The sequence below is a fragment of the Lissotriton helveticus genome, chromosome 2_1 (assembly GCF_964261635.1).
Source record: "Lissotriton helveticus chromosome 2_1, aLisHel1.1, whole genome shotgun sequence".
NCBI classification, from domain to species: domain Eukaryota; kingdom Metazoa; phylum Chordata; class Amphibia; order Caudata; family Salamandridae; genus Lissotriton; species Lissotriton helveticus.
The window spans coordinates 1,091,298,484-1,091,324,466 of NC_136059.1; the positions used below are offsets into that span (position 1 = coordinate 1,091,298,484).

At 42.9% G+C, this 25,983-nt stretch overlaps 1 protein-coding gene across 7 annotated transcripts in view; it reads right to left on the reverse strand.

Moving 5' to 3' along the window:
• MPDZ (multiple PDZ domain crumbs cell polarity complex component) overlaps positions 1 to 25,983 on the reverse strand; it is an 832,961-nt gene that overhangs the window by 452,368 nt on the left and 354,610 nt on the right. For all 7 annotated transcript variants that reach the window (XM_078675896.1, XM_078675898.1, XM_078675897.1 and 4 more), the window contains 2 exons: positions 14,009 to 14,386; positions 8,337 to 8,457 (listed from right to left, as the gene is read on the reverse strand). In XM_078675896.1, coding sequence (XP_078532022.1) covers positions 8,337 to 8,457; positions 14,009 to 14,386 — 499 coding nt within the window. The remainder of the gene's footprint in view (positions 1 to 8,336; positions 8,458 to 14,008; positions 14,387 to 25,983) is intronic.

Genomic DNA, 25,983 nt, shown 5'->3' on the forward strand with positions numbered 1-25,983 from the left:
TGCTACACTCCTCATCGGAAAATGGCTGTTGGAGGAGGTGGCACTTGTTACACTAGCTAAGCTGTTCATTGAGGAGAGAGCTCACAGGGTTTTGGGGTGCCACCTTCCATTTTTACCTTTATACAAAAGGCTTGGTTTAAATTCCTGTGTAAACCAAATTGAGGTTGTTTGCTTTTGGTGTTGGAAACCCTTGTTTTTCATTCTTGATTTTACTAATGTTCTTTTGTAAAGGGACCTTTGTATGTGTTCCTTTTGGGTTCTGTTTCACATGGGACATGTTGCATTGTGTGTATGTTTTTGAATAATATATACTAAATACCATCACAATTGCCTTTATGTTGTGAATTATCACATGTATGATCTCAGTGTTGGATCTTCCCTAAATTGCACCCTACTACATTTTTATTTATGCAATTGTATTTAGTGTCTATCCAAGTATACAAGTATTTCACAAAAGTAACAGCTGTTAAAGAAATAATGATTATAGCCCTATTTCTTTCTGAGTAGGGTAGCGTTTGTATTTAGAGAATAAGTCTTTTGATATGACTTCATCACTTGGGCATAGCATCAATACTGATCATCTAACGGTGCTGAACCCACATACAGCTAAAAAACTGTTGTGAATGAATTAGGACTTTCTGATTTGTAGTACTCAGCAGGGCTCGAAAAATCCAAAAAAAGGTACTTGTCCTGCAGGACTAGTACCTTAAAAAATGTCCTCGACCTAACTGCAACTTACTTGACCTCCGTCTCCGAAAGCGGAGCAAATGTGACAAGATAACAAGATTTAAAGGCATCTTTATTGCTCATTAACTTTGTGAGCAATAAAGATGCCTTTAAATCTTGTTATCTTGTCGCATTTGCTCTGTTTTCACAGACAGAGGACAAAAGTTGGTCAGTTTTCCTACTTGCCAGAAAGGGCGAGTAGGACCTAAAAACAGCTTGACCTTGTTAAATTTAGCTCGCATATGCGAGCGGTCGAGTGGAATTTTCGAGCCCTGCTCAGGTATTGTTAAATATACCTGGCTTTCTACTGATATACATTTTTTTGCTCAAGATGTATAATGCACAAGTTGTCCCGCAAAATAATTCACTTGCCTATATGGATTGGAAAGAGCTCTGCAGCTATAGTAAACCTCCCCATGAATCCATTGCTCAGAATGTTGACTGAGGGTAGCACTTGCTTTGTTTTACATGATTTCCACTTTTGGCATTTGGGAGTTTTACCTGGGCCTGGAATGGGGGTGTTACGCAGTTGTTTAAAAACAGATTTAAGATTATGCTATTGTTCACATTAGAGCAAGGGCATTCTTACAATGTCAAGGTGTATTGATCACCATCGACTTGCATTGACAAAAGCGGGAATACCTGCTCTCCTTCGTATGAAGTTAGCACTACAATGGTGCGACATAATCAACTAATATCTATGACCTGGCATTTCTACGGCATGCATACACTGAACAAAATAAATAACATTTCCTCCTATTCCAAGCACACAGGGGTGTGTGAAGTATTTGTTCAAGAATCCCACCTAAAATAATTAGGAGAGGTCAGGTTACTAAAGAGGTGAAGGGGGTCAACGTTACTACACTAAGCATTCAGCATTGGCAAACTACATGCTCAAATGAATGCTGCAAGCAGGCCTATTCATACCAACTACAGTCAAAGTGGACAGAGAGGGCAGGTAAACCCTAGTAATGATGATATTAGAAAAATTTCCAATCTCCCAGACAGCATATACATGCCTATCACTGATCAAGCATGTTTGCTGTTCAGAATATTGGGTAGATGGGGTAACATACCATGGGTTCTTTATGGGAATTTAATTTGTTCTATGGACACAGCAATGGGCAGATCTCAACCACCTCTCCAAGCTCAAACGCTTCTTCTTTTCTGACACATTACAATCTATTTTGACTAATACTGAATACTTGGAAAAATGTTGTCAGACCGTAACCCCCCATAATGGTAGGAGTGAAATGGAGCGGACCACTTTTCCAGTCTCAACACTGAAGCTTCAACCTAGCATGTTTGAGGGCCCCGTGTGCGGGAGCAGACTGACAGAAAACATAAAGAGGCAATTTTTAAGAGAATGCAGGATCTAAATGATTGCGGGGTAGCTCTTAAAGTAGTAGTTCACGGGCTATGCATCCAATCCACAGTAGGTATTTCATATAGGGTGAAAGTCTGCAAAGTGAAGCAATTGACAGCATCATTGAGATAGCTCGAGGTAGATACTGATGTTAATGTAGATGTGGGGCTGTCATTGAGGCTAAGAAGAAGCTTGGAGAAGTGTGGCTCAATGGTTAGAGCAGGCAGACCTCAATGCAGAGCTCTGGCCAGGGACCAGGGTTCGATTCCCGCCTCGACGGGTCTCGGGCTCATTAATTCCCTTGACCGGATATTCTCGCCTCAGTGCCTATTCTGATCATGGGTCCCGTGCTGCAACTCTGAGCAATAGCTTGCTTAGTCTCCACAATGGCCCCCACAACGTGAGGGATGCCTGGTCTGCACCATGGGGGTGCCCAGGAGTGGACACTTCACAGGGAAAGCCAGGAAGGGTTCCCTTGCGGTATTCGTACAAGCGCCGGGAAACCCACTGCGGGTAGCTGTGCGCTATACAAGTACAAAAACATTTACATTGCATTTACCTTTACATGCTTCCCTAATATATATGTTGGTTTATATGGATTATGTCTCAAAATGGCCCAGACCCACAGAAAGGCAGATAGAGCAGAAAGATGACTGGCTTGACTATCAGCTGAATTTTACAGCATGTTCTCAGTAACTGAGGACAGCTTGTTTCCTACTTCTTTGAGGAAGCAGTGATTGCTTCATTACCCAAACCAGATAACGACCCACTGGGGGTGTCCTTATGTAGACCCCTGGCACTCCTTAATTCATATATACAAGATATTAAGTACAATTTTAGTGGGCAGACTACTTGCATGTTTACAGGAATTGCTCCATAGAGACCAGAACAGATGTATAAATGGTAGATGTACCTCCCTCGGTATTAAGCAGTTTCACTGAATATTGAGGCAGCACCTCGGTTATGGCCTTACTCTGCATGCTTGGTGTTAGACCTGCAGAAAGTGCTTGATACGCTCCAGTGGCATTATATGTTTGCTGTGTTACTCATATTGGACACGGGCAATAAGATGATCCAATGGGCTACATTACTTAGCACAGAGCCACGAGCAAGGGTCAACATAGGCTCTTTATTGTCAGACATGTTCCAAGCAACTGCAGGCGCAAGGCAGGGGCGCCTACTGTCCCTCTTGTTGTTTGTTCTTGCCATGGAGCCATTAGCTATGAAATGTTACTCCTTGGAGCAGGGGATCCCAGCCACAGACGCCACACGTGGTATCCTTGTATGCAGAGAACATATTAGTACATATTAAAGATGTAGATGCTAACATTGCTTTTATTTGCCGAACTCTCAAAGATTTTGAACTTGCATCTGGTCTGAGGATCAACTGAATTAAAATTACTGTTTCCTTTAGTTTCCACGTAAGCAAAATACAGTTCAAGATATTGGTAGTGGGGAGATAATATGGGCATTTTTTCATTTCAGTACCTTGTAACAAGAACTTTTCAATGTGGCTGTGACCTAGACAGCAACCTCAATAAGGCGGAGGTCACAAGCCTTGCTTTGGAGAATACTCCCCATATCTAAAATGATTATGCAGTAAAGGCTATTGTACTAGTTCCCAAATTTACCACTGCATCTCCTGAGAATATCCTTTTGATCACTCCTCATGCTGCTGGGTGAGGGGATCCTAGACTTGGGTAGGCATAGGGCTTCCTAGCCAGAGTGAAACTGCTGACAAGTGATAGTGGTTTGGGGGGCTGCCAGTTTGAATCCTACAACCTGGCTTACCAGCTGTAGTAGTCCTCTCATTGGCCGGCCGCTGATGGCTGAAGGAGATCTCATTCACCCTCAGGGAGGTCCAAAGGCTATTCTTACCGGACTCTGCTCCTTCAGAAGAATCTAACTGCTCACTGCACAGAGAATTACGCTGCTTCAAGAGGTGCTTAAACCCTAGCAAACATTTGATTTTGTATGCATCACATATATCCTTGTGTAGGAAGGATATCTCAAGGGCAATCTTAGAAGCATGAGAGACGAAGAGTTCACAGTCTTTAGGCAGTTAATCCAGAACAGATCTTTAATTCCTTACATGTCACTTATGGAACAATATGGCTTACAAAAGGAACAGTTCCTACAACACAAGAAACAAGTAGCTGTAACTGCTCAAATCTCTCTACACTGTGGGATCCACCAGGTGATTTATTAAAAAGCTGTATGAAAGAAATCGGAACCATACTGTCATTAAACTAGGCAAATTGAGGGAAGATTGGAAATTAGGGAATGGGTGAACACATTAAAGTATCTTCTTAGAACTTACTGTTACTCATCATGTAGATACATTCAGTTTAATGTATTGAATAGAGCCTACCTGACTCACAAACAAAGATTATTTCCTGATGCTGACCCATTATTTCCTGATGCTGACCCAGAATGTCCTAGCTTTCATGCTTCTGATGCTGATACGTTACGTATGTTTTGGGGTTGTCTACAGTTATGTTCCTTTTTGGGTAAAGAAGCGAATACGTAATATACTTTGCTGAGCATGATGAACAGGTTTGAACATGGTCTGTTGGGTCAGAGGTGAATCTAAATTTCTGGACATGTCTCTTTGTTAAAATGAAAGGACCCATACCCCCCACAATATGGCTGGGAGCAGCACTAAAGTGGTCTGAAGCAGAAATAGTGGCACTCCAGGGACAGCGCGCCAGAAGGCTTAGAAAGCATGCCATAGCGAGTCGTTGGTTGCTTGAGCTGCGAAATGTCAATGTAGATTACACTCTGGCCCCCATAATGTTCTACTTAATAGCTAATATGTAAAATTTTGGGTTAAGAATGTTATGTCGAGATGCAGAATTTATTGACAAGCCACCCAAATAACATTTATGAATCGTTAAGTGGCTTCCGATATGCGTACTATTATTTAAATACTAAGTGGCCCGTCACTCGCACAAGAATGTTAAAAAGCACTAAAAAAGTGCATTTTTGGCTCCCCCACCTGTGTTTGGAGAAGATCGTTTTTTCCTCATCGCTCAATGACAATCTGATCCTATGATAACATTTTGACCTGTCCGAGTTGTTTATGACCAGTTTATGACCAGTTTACTTTATATCGTTATATGTTTTAACTTCTTGGCATTAATTGCTGCCTACTCTGGTGATAAATGAGTGTCCTTTTCACAGTATTGGGTTTAGAAGAATAATCGCACCACTGCAGCGTTGTAGGGCACAACACTCAATTTAGATCTCTTTTTTGTTACTTGTGAGCTGTAGGATGATTCTGCAGATCACCTTTTGGTATACATTTCCTAAACTCAATATTCTTTATTTGTTTAAAGAAAATGCAAATGAAACGAAGGAACACTGACAAATGCAGGCATTTCACACGCATTCCTCCGATAATTCTGAATGCAAAGGTGTGCACTAAAATACTGATAATAAAATGATAAGATGTGGTAAAAATCCAGGTTTCCTAAATATCAGGGAGTTTTCTTTCATGGTGGCAAAAGCCACACTAACACAAGCTTAGCATGTTATTCAACGAGGATGGAGGATAATAAAGTGCGAAGTATAGATGTAATGAAATGTTTGAAATGGTAAACTTTGAAAGGAAACGTCTGGGGATCATCCAGGAAATGTACAGCGGTGTGTTGGCTACTAATATACTGTTATTTCCCAATTTATAATCAATCACTGCACACAGAAAGGGGGCCCATTTTCACTACTATTATCTGATATAGTACCTAAGACATCAGAAAAACTGAGCAGAATTTCAGTCATTATAGAGGAATATATCTTTAAAAAGAAAAAAGAAACAAGGATGAATGCAATCCTGTCTTTAATAAAAATGCTTTCTGATCTGGATATCAAACGGGCTACGTCTAGAGCATGGCATTGGTGCCATCTTGAAAACTCACAATTTAAAAAATTGTGTGATAACTAGATTTCATGACTCTCCCGTTTATCTGGGAATGAAATACATGCATTAAATGTATAAATACAATAGATTTGCTTAATCCTCAGTCTTTACTATCTACACTGAAGATTTAGGTTGAAAGGTGGGTAGAGCTGGTATTAGGTATTTGCTAAGCTGAATGTATTAAACTTGATGGTTTTTCTGAAATACCATCACATTTTAAGTGACATATACAGAAATATTGCAACTACGATATTAGGGTAATTTCACAAATGAATACGCATTTTGTTTGAGGTGAGACAAAAGCAAAGATATTTCCCATATGCCTACAAATACAGACACCCCAGCCCTCTCTTCAGCAGCCTAAAAGAGCTTCACGACTAGCACCAATATCGTGGTTTTAAATGCATCCTGTATTAAACTCACCTTACCTTATTTAACATTTTAATGGGACTTGGATCCAGGAAATAATGCCTTCAACTTTTGCTTTTTCTTTCATGGTCCCTCATTCTGGCGTCCAGTCCAATGACAGGGACTAGAGGACCCAACACTTTGCCTTATTACAAGGCTTAAAGCTTCAAATGTCCTGCATGCCTCGGTTCAGCAATTGGCATGAACGTTTAAAAGACATCAATGAGGTAAAAACGTGTGGAAAGGCCATTATCAGTTCACTAAATCCAAAGGATCTAATTTCAAACACCCACGTTGTAAAAATATTCAGGTTTGTGGGAAAAAAATAACTGAGTGCGTGGCAAGCTATGAAACCTTTGAAGAGATTATTCGGTTGTTATTCACAGATACGAGCTCCCATTCATTTAAATCGTTAACATATCCTGTTCATTCACTATTTTTAGAAACATTGTTAGTGAACTGTTGCTTTGTATATTGTAGGTGCTGTACTTAGCATCCAAACCTGTAAAAAATCGGGTGCTATTTGCTCCGACTGATTCATCTTTTTTTAAATGTATCATGTTTTATCTATCATTTTTAGAATAATTTATTAGTGCTCTAGTGCTATGTAATTAAAGGTCTGTGTGGTTTTATCATGTAATAATTTTAAGTAAACGATCATAAATAAAGGTTACATGTCAACGACATCAATGACAAAGCTTTGATTGCGGCTTGGAAAATGTTTACATTGAGTGTATGCCACTTTCCTAACATTCAAAATAGAATGCGCCAAAACTTTAAATAAGTGACAATCCTTACACATCTAGCTCCGGTGACTGTGCCGAAAACCCAAATGTTAATATTGACACAGGGGCCATTCTTTTGTTGGCTATTTTTCTGGAACTCTTTCACTCTTTTCCACTGTGCCTGAACTAATAAAAAATCTAAAGATGGCACTGACGCCAGTGTCGTTTTAAAGCAATGACACTGAGAAGTCTCATTACAGAAAACCTTAGCTGATGTCCCCATTTAAAAGTCTAGAGAAAACAAGTGAACTTTTCCAGCACAACCACTAGATGGCAGGATATGAACATCAGGGGAATGTGTAACAGTCACATGCTTCAAAATCCAATGAAGAAAACGTTGTTTATTTATTCAAGGTGAGCTGGATGCACTTTTTCCTTTCGAGAACGGTATCCTGTATTTTTAAATATCCCCCATTGAGTACGCCAAGGCATTCAGGCAGAGAACATTCTCCAGAACGTGAACTTGTATCTGTAATGTTTAATGACAGGAGTGAATGTTGTGAATAAGATGTCACTTGCGGGGTGAATTGATAATGCTTGAGTTTGAAAGTAGGTGGGAAAAACGATGTCCAGCATTGTACACTTTAAATAGTAGGTTGATTCCAACACTCTCTCTCGATCTATGCATCTACCCTTTGGAAATGTTAATGAAGTGAGCCTGTGTCAATTGAAAAACACAATATAAATGTGTTAAAAAAAAAACAACGTATCTGTAATGTTGGGGAAGTTTGTAAGGGCAAATTGCACGGCTGTACTGCACATGTGGAAATACTAATTAGCAGGTTGCTTTGTAGTATCGGACGGATATAGAATCTATCTATATATCTATCTATCTATCTATCTATCTATCTATCTATCTATCTATCTATCTATCTATCTATCTATCTATCTATCTATCTATCTGCCTGTCATCCACCTACCCCCAACCAAGATGTTAGAAAGTGAAACCTAAGTAAAACATAAAGTTGGAACACGTTTCAATTAAAGAGGGGCGGAATCACTAACGAAATTGCTGGTGTCATTGTTCAGGGGCACAACATCTAGCAGACGTGCAGCATTTTAATGCTTTTTACAAAAGTGTGTCAAGGTAGTGTTTGCTGCGACAGCAGAAAATCAGATGTCTATACCATACCCAAACTGGAGCTGCCTCTTGCTATGGTGATTGTCCTCTCGAACCGGCTCGAAGACGTGATCTCAGGGGGGCATTCCTCTGTAGATGAGGGAGGGTTTGTATCAGTTAAATATTCGTTGTCCTAGAAATAAGAAAACACATAGTGTCAGCACAATCAAGGGCTTTTAGGTTACAGCGCAGACAAATATAGAAAACGTTCAGCAATTTTCTCTAATCAAAGATTATGGTTAATCGGGTACACAGCGGTAGAAGTCATGTGACTGGGCAGGTCTTGTTGGAGTAATGTGAAAGAACATAACATATAGAACACAGTCTTTCATTTTTTGAGGAAGCCAATGCACAATCAAACATGTCAGTTATCTGCCATTCTTTTTCAATAGTTGGGGCTGGTCTGGAAGCTGAACATTTTAGACGAAAAAACCTTATATTTGTGGAAAATGTGACCTGGCGTTATTGCAGAAAATGCATAGCAAAATGAACTGGGGAAAATGTGCTTTCTTAAACGTGCTAGTAAATAAAGGCCGAAAATCTGAAAGGATGCAAAAATTCTTCCCCTTTTAAAAAAACCCACAGCCGACCCTTCGGTCGCAAGTAATTATAGGCCGATATCTCTTCTGCCCTTCTTCTCCAAGGTTTTAGAGAGATATGTCAATTCAGTGAGAGTACGTGGAGGCCAACCATCTTCTACATTCAAGCCAATCCGGTTTTAGGGCTAATTTTAGTACGGAAACTGCCCTATTAGAAGTAGCTGAAACTATTAAAACCCACTCGACAAAGGGGGTGATGCTGTTTTAGTGCTGTTGGACCTTCCCACTGCCTTCAATACCGTGCCTCACAATGGACTACTAGGAAGGCTCGAGGAGGGCGGTATCAGAGGCTCGGTACTTACATGGTTTGTCTCCTTCTTAAATAACCGGCAGCAAACTATTTGGTCTCCGCCTTTCTCGGCTTCCATCCTCCTCATGAATGTTGGGGTTCCTCAGGGCTCAATTTTAAGCCCAACACTGTTTAACTTGTATATGGCCCCTCTAGCACTTCTAGCCGAGAAACACAGAGCCAAAATAGTGTCATATGCTGATGACACACAATTGCTGTTTACTTGTGAGAGGGGCACTGAGCTAAATGATAATCGGATTAACACCTGTCTGTCAGAGGTGTATGCTTGGCTGAGGCAAAATCAATTGAAATGCGATTCAGAAAAGTCAGAGAACATGTTCTTTGGCTCCCATCCTTGTGCAACATGGCACAATTGGTGGCCGCAAGACATGCCCCCCACTGTTACGTCTGTCAAAATCGTTAAAAATCTTGTGGTCAAATTTGACGACTCTCTTTCGATGAAGGCACAGGCTCAATCAGTGTCCGGGACCTGTTTTGGTTTACTGCGAATGCTAAGGAACTTTCTCCCCCTGCTTCCAGTCTCACATAGGAAGACGGTAATCCAGGCCATGGTGGCATCAAGACTGGACTACGTAAATGCCTTATGCCTAGGCCTTCCCGAGTATTTACTTGTCCGCCTACAGGTGATCCAGAATGTGGCGGCTAGAGCTATACTCTTGGCAGGGCCAAGAACACATATGACCCCCCTTTTTTCCTCTCTACACTGGCTTCCGGTACGGAAGAGGATTCATTTTAAGGCTTTAGTACTGGTCTTTAAAGCCTTCAACAAAATAGAGGCCCCGTATCTGGGGGATAGATTGCAGCTCTATACCCCAGGCTGAACTCTGAGGTCTTCTGACAAGTTACTGATCAAGACCCCTAAGAAACGGCTGTCCTGAATAGGAGGCAGATCTTTTCAGGGAGAGGCTTCCTGACTATAGAATGACCAGCCCCTCTACCTAAGGAAGGTCCAGGATCTCCTCACTTTCAGGAAACAACTAAAAACCTGGCTTTTTAGAATGTAGCTCGCATGGTGATGTATTCTGCTCTGTGATGTCGGGGTTTTTGCCCAGCGCCAGGACACTCCGTGGAGTAGCCGTGCGCTTTATAAATAGCGACTAACATAACATAACATAACAATTACCGTGCAGCATAATATTTTGCAGGAACTCCAATTCTTACTGACCTTTCAGTTAGGCCTTAATTTCTTTCGCATTTTCTTAGCTTCCCCTTTAAATGAAATAAACGCTTTTCGAAAATGTTAATTTAGTGCTAGCATTTGATTGCAGAACTCATCATTGTTCTGAAATGCACACTATATGATTTCATTGTTTTAGACAAATGCATTTGCCATGTGCTTATAGTTCTCATGATTTAACCAGGATACTGCAAATAGAAAATGTTTCGTTTAATAGACTAGTCCATTGAAAACACAATGGAATACTTAACAATGAACAGAGTAGGTTTGCAAAGGTTCTCGTGAGAACCTTCTCAATAATAGCAACTGTATAATATGTTACCAAACTACAGATAACCCTATGTTGATTACAGCGTCAACTGTGGGGATTGAGAAGAGAGATGGCAGAGCATCACAAGATCCTTCACCATTAGCTGAAGATAACCCAACCCCTGGAGTTTGAAACATATATTCTCTTTATAGTATGTGTTCCTAGCTAGAGAGTTTAGGCATTCTATGCACCTTTCCCCGTCATACCCCTTGGCACCTGACTGTGCTATTCATGCCCCAAATTCCTGTTATCTACTGCTAACAGTGATTATTTCTTTTTTCTTGCCTTTGTAGGTGAGTCTCCTATTCTGTGCTGATCCTAGCTACTGCTGTGATCATTTCCTTTTACCTGATTTAGCGGTTGCTACTGTGACTTTTGGGTGAACTCGTCTGAGTTTCAAAAACTTCTCTTTATGAAACTGCTCTTTGTGGAAAGTTTGATCCTTTATAGCTTTTCACTTGTTGCTCCATGAAAATCTTGCTCTTTTCCAAGTGGAACTCTTAAGTGGTTCTTCATCGGTTAGGTCCTTTAGGTTAAGATAGGGATTCTTTCCTTTATGGAGCACACTATTATTTTTCATGTTGAAAAAGGCAGTTGCCGAGTGGGTGAGGAGCAGCCGTCTGAAACTAAACTCGGACAAGACGGAGGTCCTCATCCTAGGTCCCACCCACTCTGAGTGGGACAACTCCTGGTGGCCGACCACACTGGGAGCAGCTCCAACACCCACGGACCACGCACACAACCTAGGATTCATCCTCGACTCCTCCCTCTCCATGTCAAAGCAGGTCAACGCCATCTCCTCCTCCTGCTACAACACCCTCCGCATGCTTTGCAGGATCTACAAGTGGATCCCGACCGAAACAAGAAGAACAGTGAGCCAAGCCCTCATCAGCAGCAGGCTGGACTACGGCAACGCACTCTACGCAGGAATCCCGGCCAAACACCTGCGACTACAACACATCCAAAACGCCTCAGCCCGACTGATCCTCAACGTCCCCCGCCGCAGCCACATCACCTCTCACCTAAGAGACCTGCACTGGCTCCCCGTCAACAAGAGGATCACCTTCAAACTCCTCACCCACGTACACAAAGCACTCCACAACACCTGACCAGCCTACCAGAATGACAGTCTCAACTTCCACACCCCGCCCGCCAGCTCCGCTCCACCAGCCTCTCCTTGTCGCCGTCCCGCGCATACAAAGAACAACCTCTGGCGGCAGATCCTTCTCCTTCCTCGCCGCCAAAACCTGGAACACCCATCTACGGCAGACCCAAGACCTGCTCACCTTCAGAAGGCTCCTCAAGACCTGGCTTTTCGAGCGGTAGCAGCACCCCCCCTCCCCACAGCGCCTTGAGACCCTCACGGGTAAGTAGCGCGCTTTACAAGTTCACTGATTGATTGATTGATTGATTGATGTTGACTCTAACACAATTTCTATTGATAGTTCTGTAAACAGACTTATCTGACTGACCTGAATAAAAGAAAGAAAAATAATTAAAATTATCTTAATGAGAAATAAAGTTGTCAAACTTTACCAAATCTCTCATTATTGACTGAACTCTAACAAAAAATGCAATTTGATGAAATTTGATTTGGGCTCCATTCTAGCAGGATAGTAAAGATCTGTCGACTGAGAGATGGAATTGGCGTGGAGTTGGAGATCTCTATCGTCAAGTCAAGGGTTGAACTGTTAATCTTGTTTTTAAAGTTTTCCGCTCTATCAGACCTGGTAGCAGAGGAAATGGTACACACCCTGAATGGTATGCTTACTTTATTAAAAATCACGATTCCTGAACCCAAAGTCCAGAACTTGAAAATCCAACAAGCTGCTATTCGAACAGGGCAAATGTGTTGTGGCTCTGATTGTGTCTTTCTTTGGATTAATGTTTTGGGTTGATTGAATGAGTGAAATAAAGTATTGATAAGTTGTTGAAGAAAAGTGAATGAAGACGTCAGAATCGTCTTAGTCGAAAGATCCAGAGATACCATCACCCATACCTTTAACATAGAGAACTGGAGTTTTGTTGTTATTAACATTGATCAATGTTAGGGGAACCAAACTGCGCATATGGGGGAACCAACAGTGATTTGGGTGATTTTGCACTGGTCGAGATTTCGCTTGCGGTTGTGGAAAATATTCTTGAATGATTATAATACTATTGTTTTAATTTTCCACGTCATCACTGGCATGTCATGAAGTGGTGAAAGAGCCCTGTCTGTTCATGGCTATTAGGCCCTCATTAAGAATGAACCAAAACCTTTGTAATATATGAGGTATCACAGGCTGAAGCACACATCACAATTATGAGTCCCCAACCTCTCGTCCATTTCAGTGTCCAAGTCCTATTTCACAGCACAGTAGTTCTGCTCCTAAATTCATTACTTGTATCTTTTGACCACCAACTTTCCCTCAAGCCAGGAGACCAACTGAACATCTGTAAAACATGTCAGAAGAGGATGCCAGTAAGACTTGTTGCAGGAAGCCATTCACTGATGATTCGTAACGTAGAAAGAAGATGGGGCGATGGTTTAGCAATGCCTGTTAACTTATCATTCTCTACCCTACCTTCTGCCATGGCCATTACTCACCTCTTCCACTGACAGGTCTCTCATCTCTCCTCACATGCCCCATCTCTTTTACATAGCTGCCACCCTCATGCTCGTTCTTAAGAAATGTGCGTAGAATATTCACTGCAACTTACATACCAACAGGCATCACAGACTTTACGTTTTTACATTTTGTTTATGAAATCAGGGATATTTATTATGCACTACACTTTTTTACAAGTTTGTTTTCACATTACTATCAACTCTTTACCTTGTGTGCACTGATTTAAATCTAAATTGTTAAGTTTATCATAACGTTTTCATCTTGTCACTGCACGACTGCCTACTTTCAGAAGATTGTGTTAACTTTTATGGAATTATTTCAGCAAAATGATGATCTGGGTTTTCTCACCAACTGCTCTGTTTTACATTTTATTTCATTAATGCTGAGCTGTTGTCTCTCTTTAGATCTCACCAACTGCAATTTCTATTTCCAGAACTACTACTCTCTACACAACTTACCAGTTTATATTGGCATAGAGAAAAGAAAGAATACCTCATGCGAAAGACAGTATAATTCATACACATTGAGTTTGCCATGACGTTTCTAAACAAAACAGTGTTCTGTAAAGGCCAATACTTCACAGGTTTTGATGAAAATTTCAGTAAATGTTCAGAAGCACTGAGTGATAGTAGAAAAGTCTGCGAAAATAATATGTAAGTATGTGGCACATGCATACCTTTATAGCAGGATTAGTTAACTCAGCAGAACAGAGTTTGCGCTCTAGTTGAAAGTTTGTCTCCAGCTGGGATTCAGACCATGCGGGAGGAGCAACACATTCTAACTGATCTTCCATAAGGTCAGCAAAGAAAAGATCCTTCTTCGTAGTAGCAGATTTGACAAATATTCCTCCTGGGGATATTCTGTCTTTCCCTTCCTGGGGTACATCTATGTTAGACGGATCCTTACTGGACAGCCTTATATCAAGTTCATGCACGGAGCTAGGCCAGTTATGAGCTGCGAGTGTGACTTCCTCCTCCAAAATCATTGGTTCTTCTACAGTGTTCATTATCATAGGCGAATATCTTCCATTTGCAGATAATTCTACATTGAGGTTCTGAAGGAAAGAAAATAGAAACTACAATGTTTAAAATCAAATATTGATCAAAATAAATAAGGAATTTTTTTAATTGACAACATAATGGCAAAAAATCAAACTTGTAGTGTTTTAGGGTAAACATACAACATAACACAGAATACGCTCAATGCAATAAGACAAGGATTATGTTACTTACCCTGTAAGCATCTGTTTTTGGCATGGAGAGCTGTAGATTCACATGCTTTGAATACTACTGCTATCTAGTTTTGGGTTCAGATATTTGCAAGCTGTTTTCGGTGATAGTGCACATGCGCATCAACTACATTTTAGATTGTTTTCCCGCAAGAGGGTAAGAATGGAATAAGTGTAGTATAGAGATGTCCATGCATGTATAATGTAAGTACTAAGAACTGCAATAAACATAGGTGTCTGGGGAGGAGGGAGGAGGGAGGGCTCATGTGAATCTAAGGCTCTACAAGCCAAGAACAGATGCTTACAGGGTAAGTAACATAATCCGTTCCAGGCATGTGTGCTGTGGATACACATGCTTTGCATAGACTGTATAGCAGTATCCTCCAAAGCGGTGGCTAACCAGGGGGCATTTCAGTTGTTTGGAAAATTGTTTTTGGCACTGCTTGTCCTACATTGGCTTGTTGACGTGCTAATACATGCACAAAGTAATGTTTAGTAAATGTGTGTGTGGAGTGGATATTTACCTTTACAAATGCCAGCTATAGGAATGTTACCTAAGAAGTCCATAGAGGCTCCTATTTTAAGGCGTGCACGTTGTAGATGTACGTTGTAGCACCCGGAGAGCTGGAAGCATCCCGAGATCAATGCCCTGCTCAAGAAACCCAAGGCAGATCCGAGGGACCTCAAGAACTTCCGGCCCATCTCCCTGCTCCCGTTCCCGGCAAAGGTCATCGAGAAAACCGTCAACAAACAGCTGACCCGCTACCTCGAGGAGAACACCATTCTGGACCCATCCCAATCCGGGTTTCGCAGCAACCACAGCACCGTAGCCGCCCTCATCGCCACCACCGATGACATCAGTGCCCTGCTGGACAAAGGCGAAACCAAGGCCCTCATCCTCCTGAAACTATCAGCCGCCTTCAACACGGTCTGCCACCGCACCCTACGCACACGCCTCCACAACGGAGGGATCCAAGACAAGGCTCTGGAATGGACCACCTCCTTCCCCTCCGGCAGAACCCAGAGCATCCGCCTCCCCCTTTCTGCTCCGATGCCTCCAAGATCATCTGCGGCATACCCCAAGGATCATCCCTCAGCCCGACATTGTTCAACATCTACGTGGCCCCGCTTGCCCACGTCGCCAGACTGCACGACCTCAACATAATCTCCTACGCCGACGACACACAGATGATTCTCTCCCCCACCAAGGACCCTACCACAGCCAAGACCAACCTCCACGAAGGAATGAAAACCGTCGCCGAATTGATGACGGACAGTCGTCTGAAGCAGAACTCAGACAAGACGGAGGTCCTCATCTTCGGCTCCACCCCCTCAGCATGGGACGACTCCTGGTGGCCGACCGCCCTAGGAGCAGTACCGACACCCACCTACCATGCACGCAACCTGGGGTTCATCCTCGACTCAACACCCTCCATGACCAAGCAAGTCAATGCCGTATCATCCTCCTGCTTCAACACCGTCCACAAGATCTACAGGACACAAGAAGAACGATGACCCAGGCCATCGTCAGCAGCAGACTGGACTACAGAAACTCCCTCCATGCGAGAGCCCCAGCCAAACTGCTCAAACGACGCAACGCATACAAAACGCCTCTGCCCGCATGATCCTCGACATCCCTCGATACAGAGACATCACACCCCACCTGAGAGACCTGCACTCCCTTTAACATTGTTTCTCATGTAATCGCCTTTGTAAAATCCTCTAGAGGGGGAGAATTGAGTCTGTTGTTTACAGGAAGATGTGTTAGCATCTGTGGAGGTATTTCTGGAGCCTCCCCTATAAAATGAGCGACAAAAGGGACCTCTGTTAGAGGGTGCCTGCCATGGATTTTGCTACTTCTGTATCTTTTTTTCATTTTTTCAAGTAATTCTTCCACTTGGGGACCAAATAGATGTTCCTTGTCAATTGAGGTATTTGGTATGGTTTGTTCAACTTCTGGTTTAAAACCAGAGATTCATAACCATGCTTGTTGTCTAAGGAAAATACTAGTGTTGACTCCTCTAGCTGGAGTATCAACAGCATCTAATGCACATCTAATAGAAGAATTAGAAATATATTTTCTCTTATGTACTAATTCCTGCCCTCTTTTTCTGTGTTCTTCTGGGAAATATTAGAGTAAGTCTTCAATTTTGTCCCGGTGGCCAGGTTGTATCTAGCCAAAATACCTTGTGTATTGGCTATATTCCAGTGGTTGGCTGATTGTGCAGCTACTCTTTTACCATAGGCATCTATTAGCTCTGACTCATTGTCCAGAGGTGGTGCATATCTTGTAGTTTGCTAATTTTCTCTCTTACAAGCATTGGATCCAACAAAGAATCTAAAGCAAGCTGTCCCTTAATAAAGATTGGGCCAGATGTTGGGGGGTTTATATTTTTTATCCACCATAGGTGTTATAATACGTGCCCTACTCACTGGATCCTTAACAATGCCCTCAGCATGCCTCATCATACCTTTTAACATAGGTAATGACTGTGTTGTCCAATGTGTGGTTCCTAATGTTTCAAATAAGAAATCTTCTTCCAAAGATTCCTTATGTAAAGCAACATCATGGTATTTGGCTGCCCTGGCAATTAACTCCAGGTACGAGGTGTTGTCATCAGGAGGGGAAGGTTTAGCAGTGTTTAGATCTGGGTCTGTATCTGTAGGAGGATCTATATTGTAATCATACCATGGATCTGGTGGCTGTCCATAATTGTCATCCCCATCCCCTGTGTCAGGATCTGTATGTGAAGAGCCCAGTGGTGTGATGGCTAGAGGTCTATTGGTGTTCCAGTGGGTGCTGTTGAAGAGGGGGGAGGGGGAGGAGAAATAGGATGAAGAGGGCTAGTAGCCATGTATTTTTCTTTTGGAGGATGGTATCACTGGTTTTGCTGTAATATGTCCAGTGTGTGGTTGTATGCAGGTTTTTTTGTTGGATCCAGCTTTTGCTCCATGGTCTCCAAAATTGGCTATGGAGTCTTCTGAATAGTATCTTTTTGTTTTGGTGGTGCAAGGTTTGGGTGCCGAGCTGGATTTGGCTTTATGTCTTAAGGGGCCAAATCTTTAGGGGCTGAAGTATCTCGACTCAAGCCCAAGCCGGAAGGCTTGACTTGTGCTTTTGGTGCTGAGCCGGAGGGCAGGGCATTAGAAGCAGAGTCTCAGTGCCTCCCATAGAAGGATGGCAGTGGTGGCCCGGAAGCCTTATGTTTGATGGAAACGTGTTTAGTGGGAAAAGGGGCTTTGGTACTCACGGCACACTGACCGACTGGAACGTCTTGGGACTCCAATTCTATCTCCATCTTGGAATCTGAATCTTGGACGGAGAAGACCTCTTCTTCTTTCGCTGTGGACGCTTCCATTTCTTCCTGTTTGATAGCTTCGCTGAAGATATCGGGGGTCTCTTCGATGTTTTGGCGCTTCATTTCTTTCCGTTGAGTCCGGTGGTCTCGGAGGATCTTTTTCGAGCAGAATGATCGAGAAGCATCCCAGTCTTCTTCCTTGTGCTCTGGAGATAGGCACAAGTTACAGATTTTGTGATGGTCGGTATTTAAAGTGGCACAGAGGGCAGAATTGGAATAGAGTCCGTTCTATTGGCAGATTTACTAGATGTTGATCTCTCGAGTGGAAGTGAAAGAATGGGCTATGCCCGAAGCCCGCGGTGGGAGTTTAGTCGATTCAACTGTTTCTGACACGAGGAGGATGGGAAAACACGTTCGAAAGAATACTGACAAGGTTAAAGTGGGTTGCAAACCAAAGGGATTCCAACAAACAGTCTCGACCCCGAGCACAGCAAACCACCTCCGAACCCGATGGCGGAAAGAAAACAATTTAACAATTGAATTGCTGCCCATGCACGCTATCACCGAAATGAGAGGTCACCTTCCCTCGTGAATGGAAAAGACTTCTTTGAAGAAAAACAACTTGTAAAAATCAGGAGTATGCAAAGTATGTGTATCTACAGCACACATGCCTCGAACATACAATTTCAAATGATGTATTTGTGGTCAGTGATGTAAATTTATATCAGTACCTATTTTTTCATAATCCAAATTTGTTGGAGGTCTGCAGTACTGTCTTCTTGGATGAATACCCACCAGCCACACAACAATATATTGCTCCACCCAAAAAATATACATCTTTGCAACAATGCTTTCTTTAACCCTTAAGTGCAAAACATACACGTTCCGGTAACATTCAGTAACACAAACGCAATGCAGAGTTTTGCACTAAGTATGGTGCACCTGTAGTACAGCAGTCCTCAAGCAAGAGGACTTCATTTCCCAGGAAGGGACATCCCTGAATGTCCCATCAATCATCTGCAGAGGAATTGGTATCACTGGTTTACTGCTCACAGCACGCTGCACTCCTCCCAGGACCTACTTATTTTCAGCTGCGACGCAGATGTGTAAAACTGTCATGTTGCTGGTGCGCCGAAAGGCAAGCCCATCTGCACACATCCATGCCTAGGCTGCGCCCATCGACAGGAACCCTGGTTCTCGACTGAACGACCACTACCCTGCTGTGCTCCTGCATGCTCTCAAACCGGGACGCCGCTACCCGCACTGCTGCCAGAGTGCACCACACAATACAGATGGAGCATATGCATGCACCTCCTACAAGTTTTCATACACTCTCCCACACCCAACACCTCCAATCCCGCACCAGCAGCACCAAGAAGCCATCTCGCTCCCTGACAAACAAACTAGCCACCTGCTCATACTCACACAAATCAAATACCACCCACACAGCATGTCACAGTCGCATGCAAGCTTCTCATCACCCACTCGCTCACCGAACAGGCCACAGAGATATGGAACCTGCTGCATGACCATGCCCCAGAGTTGCTCTTTCTCACAGAAACATGGCAACCCCATGCTCTACACAGGACACCACTACAGCCATCCCGGTCAGCTACAAGATTGCCAGGCAAGACCATTAGCACAAGCCCGGAGGTGGAGTCGCCATCATATTCAAAGATACCATCAACTGCAGCACAGACGACCTTACTAGCTGCATGGAACACCTCACTTTCAAGATACGAATTACAGCAAACTTCTACCTGGGTGGAACCCTCATATACAGGCCACCCAGACCCCACACCAATTTCGTCAGCGACATCACAGACTTATTTGCATGCCTCATCTTCAACGCCAGCACCTTCACCCTTCTCAGATATCTTAACTTTCACCTACAATACCAAACAGTTCCAAACTCTATGGCCCCTCTAGAAACTGCTGAAACCTCAGCTTCACCTAGCATGTAACCAAATCCACCCACACCACCGGATACCTATTGCACACAATTTTCTCAGTAACATCAATATTGACAAGCCAGCAACCATGACCTGAACAGACCACACCCTCGTATGTTTTAACGTACCATCCCTCACTATCACAGACTTACCACAACCAAAACCACCCAAGGCAGCTGGAAAAGCATCACAGAAGAAGAGAGGGCTTCTGCCCGCTTCCCACAAGCACACCAGCAACTTGCCGAAAGCGATCAAGAACCTCAACAGCTAGATCACCACCTGCACCAACACCCTCGCTTCCCTCAACTGCAATGCACTGGCAAGAGCCCAACCACAGGCCAGCTGGAACACAGAGGAATTGAGGCTAACAAAACGCCAATGCAAGCAACAGGATCGCAAACGGAGAACAAATCAAGACACGACAAACAAAGACATCTTTTCAGTCCTAAGACACTACTACTAGCAGATATGGAACACCAAGTGCAAAGCTCTTGCGGATCGCATTGACACCGGCACTAACAGAATCAAGTACATTTTCGCCATCATCAAAGATTTAATCTGTTTTGATGATGAAGTTGTTGGGTCAACTCCAAGGCGGGAGCGGCCTAGGTCAATGTAGTCGGCCTCTATGGTTTCTTAGGTGCCAAGCTGGCGTGTTTTGGGGCACGACTGAAGTTTGAGGTTGGTGGCGACCCTGGCCCCAAGGTAGTGGTAGACCGGCATTTAGTGGTAGACCGGCATTCTGTCTCCGGTGCTCCAGACTAACTGTTCGCCCTTTGAGAAGGGTTGCTCTGTATGGGGTCAGTGGCAAGGTGGGGGAGGTACAGTACTCATGGTGGTCATTGGGGGAGAAGATCCCTTTGCATGTAGCCAACGCTTGTGCATAATGTTCCCCTGAATGTCCTCAGTGCCATAAAGGCCTGGTGTGTTGCCTCTGCTCCTCCATGACATTTTGATTTGTCAAGCCCTACCGTCGCAAAGAGTTTTCTTCAAATGGAAGGAGCAGCAAGCATCACAATCAGCCTCTTGTGCTTGGGTGAGAGACACAGATTGCAGACCTGATGGAGATAGGTCTGAGGGTATTTTTCATGACACTGAGGACAGTAGTGGAAAGGCGTCCGTTCTATCACAGTGTAAACATGGTGGAGGAGATACGCCTAAGTACCGAAGATGGCCCTGAAGGGCAAAGGCCCACGTGGGCCCGAGGGTGATGGAAAACCACCCGCTCGATCAGAAGTCGTCGAACGGAAGGGAAATTGGAGCGCAATCGATAACAATATCGACAGAGGTAGGAACCATGTAAACTGAGAAGAGTGTACCATGATGGTGTTGAACTAGAGCACACATCTGAATCCCGATGGAGGAAGAAAACAATATAACAATGGAGTCGATTGCAATGCGCATTACCGGCAAGAGGAGGAGTCACAATACCTCGTGACTCAAAAAGACCTTCTTAAAAGAAAAACAACTTGTACACAACAGAGCCCAACACTAGATGGCAGGATTATGCACAAAATGTGTATTTAAAGGTACACATGCCTCAAACAGACTTTTTCTGTCACAGACGTGCATTAGCTCAGAGAAGGGTTACACAGGCACAGGGCGCAACTCCGTGGGAGAACAGGAAGGGGGCGGCAAAACACATTTTTTGGAGACTATGGCAGGGAGACTGTGGAAGCTATTGGCTTTGTCAATTCCTGTCTGTGTGCACTCTGTAGAAAGACAAAAGTTTCCATGTATTCTGAACAACTTATGGACCCACTGACAGGCACTAGAAGAAACAAGCACTATCTTTAGCCTCAGCTCTAGCCGTCTTAATCATAGCCATTATAAACACATGGAGGCGACTCATTTCAAAGCATGCACTTTACAAGTGTATCTTTCTGAACAAAAAAAATACAAAAACAAAACTTTCTAGAATTAGCTACCACTCTAATGGAGTGCAAAATGTATTAAAACGTGAAATCTAGACGGGAACTAATTCACTGACATGGATTAGTTTAAGATTTCTCCCAGTAAGGTTAAGAACATGAATATAGGGCCATTTTTGGATCAGTTTCAATATTCATTCTAAAAAACGACCGGAGCTGAGACCCAGAGGGACTGGGCCCACTTACTGCTACTCATAAAGAAGGCTGCCATTTGTCAAAGTAAATTAATGGACAGAAGTCATAACAACGTACAGTCGTAATTTCGACGTTGTCAGAAAAATAACTTTTAAATATGGTGTGTGATAATGTACTCATCGGCATTTCCAGACTCCACGAGAACCACGGATAGCCTCGTTAGATAAAACAGAAGAGACCAGGGTCGTAGCTATCAATGGTGCGGTGGCACAGGGGCCAGTGAGGTGAGGGGTGTGGTCTTTTACTAGTAAGGGCCTTAAGTCCATTTTACTGCTTGCTTTAGGAACCACGGTACGCTTGATATGCCACTAGAAGAGACTGAAGATGAATGCTCAGTGGAAAAGTGATTTTTTTTCTAACACAAGTGTGGTGGACATGTTTTTATTTTTCATCAAAAGTAGAATGAAACAGTGCGAGATGGGCAAAAAGACAAGTAGTTTTTGCCATTACATTCATTCTACAAAAACAATATTCTTTATTTGAACCTAGGAATCGGTTTCTAGGCTGTATTAAAATAGACTGTCAGTAATCGCGGTGGCAGGAAGGGCCAGATGGCTCATGTGGGAAGATAGAAAAGGAAACGCGGTGAATCACAAACAGTGCAGCAATTAGACTGTACAAATCCAAGCAGAATCTAGGGAGATTTTCTCTACTTTATATGTTGTATTTACGTTGAAAGCTGATAAATTAGGTATATACTTATCAATATAAAGAAAGGGAAAAAAACTACATCCAGGGTTCAACATTGCAGCCGTCGTGAATTAAAGGGCCATTATCCACAAATTGGGAGGTATTTTCTGTAGGTCTGCATGTTTTTATTTTACTTTGCACATTCGGTTGCTATTAAACTATATCTATATAACTAATATAGAAACTAAGGGTTTCTGCAAGAGGCTCTAACGTATTTTTACAGTTTTTCTTACCAACCCACCTTCTATGCCACACACTCCCCTGACATTATTTAATCCAATTAAATGGATGATAGAAAATGTGAGCACACTTAAAAAGTAATTTCCTTTCTAAGAGAGATTAAAGAGATCAGAGAAAAACTGAACATAGCAAAAGAGCACTTCTTGTCTAATGAAGAATGGAAAGAGAGTAGCGTTCTCACATCAGTAGGAGTTTTTATTTTTTTTTAAAGAAAGCAATGCATTTTGATACCATGTTTTCTCATAAGCATTAGTTAAAAATTTATTTGGATGGACACTGACATTACTTTAGAGGAAGTGGTGGCAGCCATAACTAAACTGAAGCAGGGAAAACACCGGGACCTAACTGTCGTGTATTCCTATAGGTCCTGAATCGATCCCCCTATTCCTGACCCTATTCTAGTTAAACAAACCAACAAGTTAACTAGCAGTCAGCCCATGAGGCAGAAAACCCCCATGATGCAGATACCGTTATCTGACGCAGTCACACTACGGCACAGGAACGTGTTATCTGATTAGGTCATAACGCTTGCGATCTAATTAGACCAGCGATATTCCTCCAGTCCCTGATAAGGCATACGGAGTTCTCATAACAAATCAAACCTATGACAACCTGGGCAAAACCCTGCGGCCATTGTTTTGATTTCACCGAGAACTTTAGTAAAAGAATGTGCTAACGAGCAAGTCGTATGACATCTTTATTGACGTATCTATGTCCATCCTTACGTCAATCTCGGCACCTTAAAGGTATAAATATTACCGATCTTGCCCTATGCAAACACACGCGTGGTGACGAGACGGAGCAGCCATACTTGCCGAAGCCAAGAGCAGAGCAGACCCCGCTGGCAGCAGCCGCGCCTTCCTGACGCGCTGAGAGACGCGCTGCTTTCTCCTGCCGAGAAATCCAGCCCCGGCGTTTCTGGGTAGCCCTCGCAGGCAGCCTGGAATATCGAGACCAGAGAGAGAGATACCATTCCTCATTCATCCTAACTTCCAGGTACAGAACTGAATAACCCCTCACAGAGAATTCTTTAGTTATTCACTTGGCAAAAACAAACTTAACTTAAACTGTAACTTTCTATTCCCGCCCTCGTATTAGGCTTAGGTCAGGTACACGGGGTAGGCGTACCTAGAAACACCAGTTGAGTACGTTTAGTCAAATGTATATGTGTATGTAATATATTTTAATCATTTTAAAACATCTTATGGCTTAGAAACCATATCAATGTTTTTACAGTATTACTTTATACTATTGCTTTTAATGTATGCACTTTACTTAGCTATAAGTATTGCAATAATATCGATCCATTTCTCTTGTATGAGAAAAGAGACTGATCAATAAATAACACCTTTTTATTGAACACGCCCGTCTCTTCCTTTTCTCTACATTCTGATGAGACTAAGAATGCACGTACTGACTGAGTAAAATAAATTGCCTTTTGTTCACACGACTCTCGAGATTTACTCTTGATTAGGGGAGAGCAAAGTTGTCATGTTCTATGGTTGTCAGAAACTAAATCCCTTCTTGTCTAATCAGGGGAGTTAATTCTTTCCTGAACATTCGAGAAAGTTTCTAGTGAACTCTGAGCTAAGCTGGCAAACCCAAAACTTTAAGTCTAGTATCGACAGTAGTAGACCTAGTTAACGTCTGGCCTAGGCCTTTACTGCTGTAGGTATTATTCCAATGCGCAGAGCCTATTGGGATGATAGGAACTACACTACATGGCGCCCAACGTGTTTGGAAAGGGCGATAAAACTAACGTAAGACATTTAGAGTAACTCAGTCGTGCTTTCTCACTCAGACCCCTTTTCCCAAATACTCCAAAGACGTCTGGAGTGGGTGAAAGGTTATATCCTCCAAAACCTCGCAGGAGGGAACTCCTATGTATGGTTCTTGGTATAGTCAACGTTGAAGGATACACTGTTCCAAAATATTGTGCATCTAATCTTTGTTTCCATAAGAAACCTGATCTGCAAACAAACAAAATAACCTTCAGGACAGTAAAATGTCAGACAATGAAGAAGAAAGAGAGGCAGTTAGATTAGCAGCTGAACTCGCAGCGGCTGATGCTGCAGCACTAGATGCGGACGGGGATATAATACTCATCCCGGTCATCAAAAGGAGATCTATAACCCTGAAACTTATAGAAAATGGACTGACACCTAGAGGTGGCACAGTCATATTCGTAATTGAGGCACACGAATATCGGCAGACAGAGGTATATTATTCATGGATACATTTTCCAGCAGCAAATGCTGTAACAAAGTACTTCCACTATTACAAAATAGAGGAACCTCCTAATGAGTACACTCCTTTCGAGGAGGTGGAAGTACCACTCAAATTCCAAGAGCATTTGCTCTTATTTGATGGCGCCCTAAAACACAATAATCACATCACCAGGCTCGGTCCTTTAGGTAGACCAGGAGCAACGTGGCCGGTCCTAGCCGGATACACACCACATCCAGACATCAATGGGATGTCTGTAGCAGAGCTATTAACACAGCTAAAACAATTAATAAAAATTCATAGACAATTAGTACAGTATGTGATGCGGACTTCAACAATTCAGCCAGCGATTAAACTTCCACAGCTGACCCCTCACCAGGGGAACACAAATAAAATTACACCACAGAACATCCAGTCTTGCCTAGGTAAAGTACCGGCTAAACGGGAACAAATACCATTCTGGTTGGCACAGAAAATAACCCAAATAGAGGCGGTGTTTCCTGACACCACCCCGCTAGAAAAACACAGGATTCTGACTATCTGTCTTCCAATGGGAATCGCACCACACATTGAGGACTGTGACACTTGGGGTACAGTCTTTGCTTCTATCTACACAAAAACGCACGGTGTTCCATCCATTTCGGTGATACCAGATGTGCTAAAACAAATTCAAGACGAATACGGTCCAGAACCTGCTTTAACTCTTGGTATGAAATTACTAAAAGACTTCAAGCAGGTCTCGGCTATACTATTAGCCAACATAAAAGGTGAAGCAGCAAACGTGGCGATCCGCCAGAGGTTAAAAGAGACAGATATAGCAGACCAACCAGCTGAAATTGCCAGAATCATAGAAAAATCCTATGAGGAACTAGGTAGAGATAGTTTAGGTG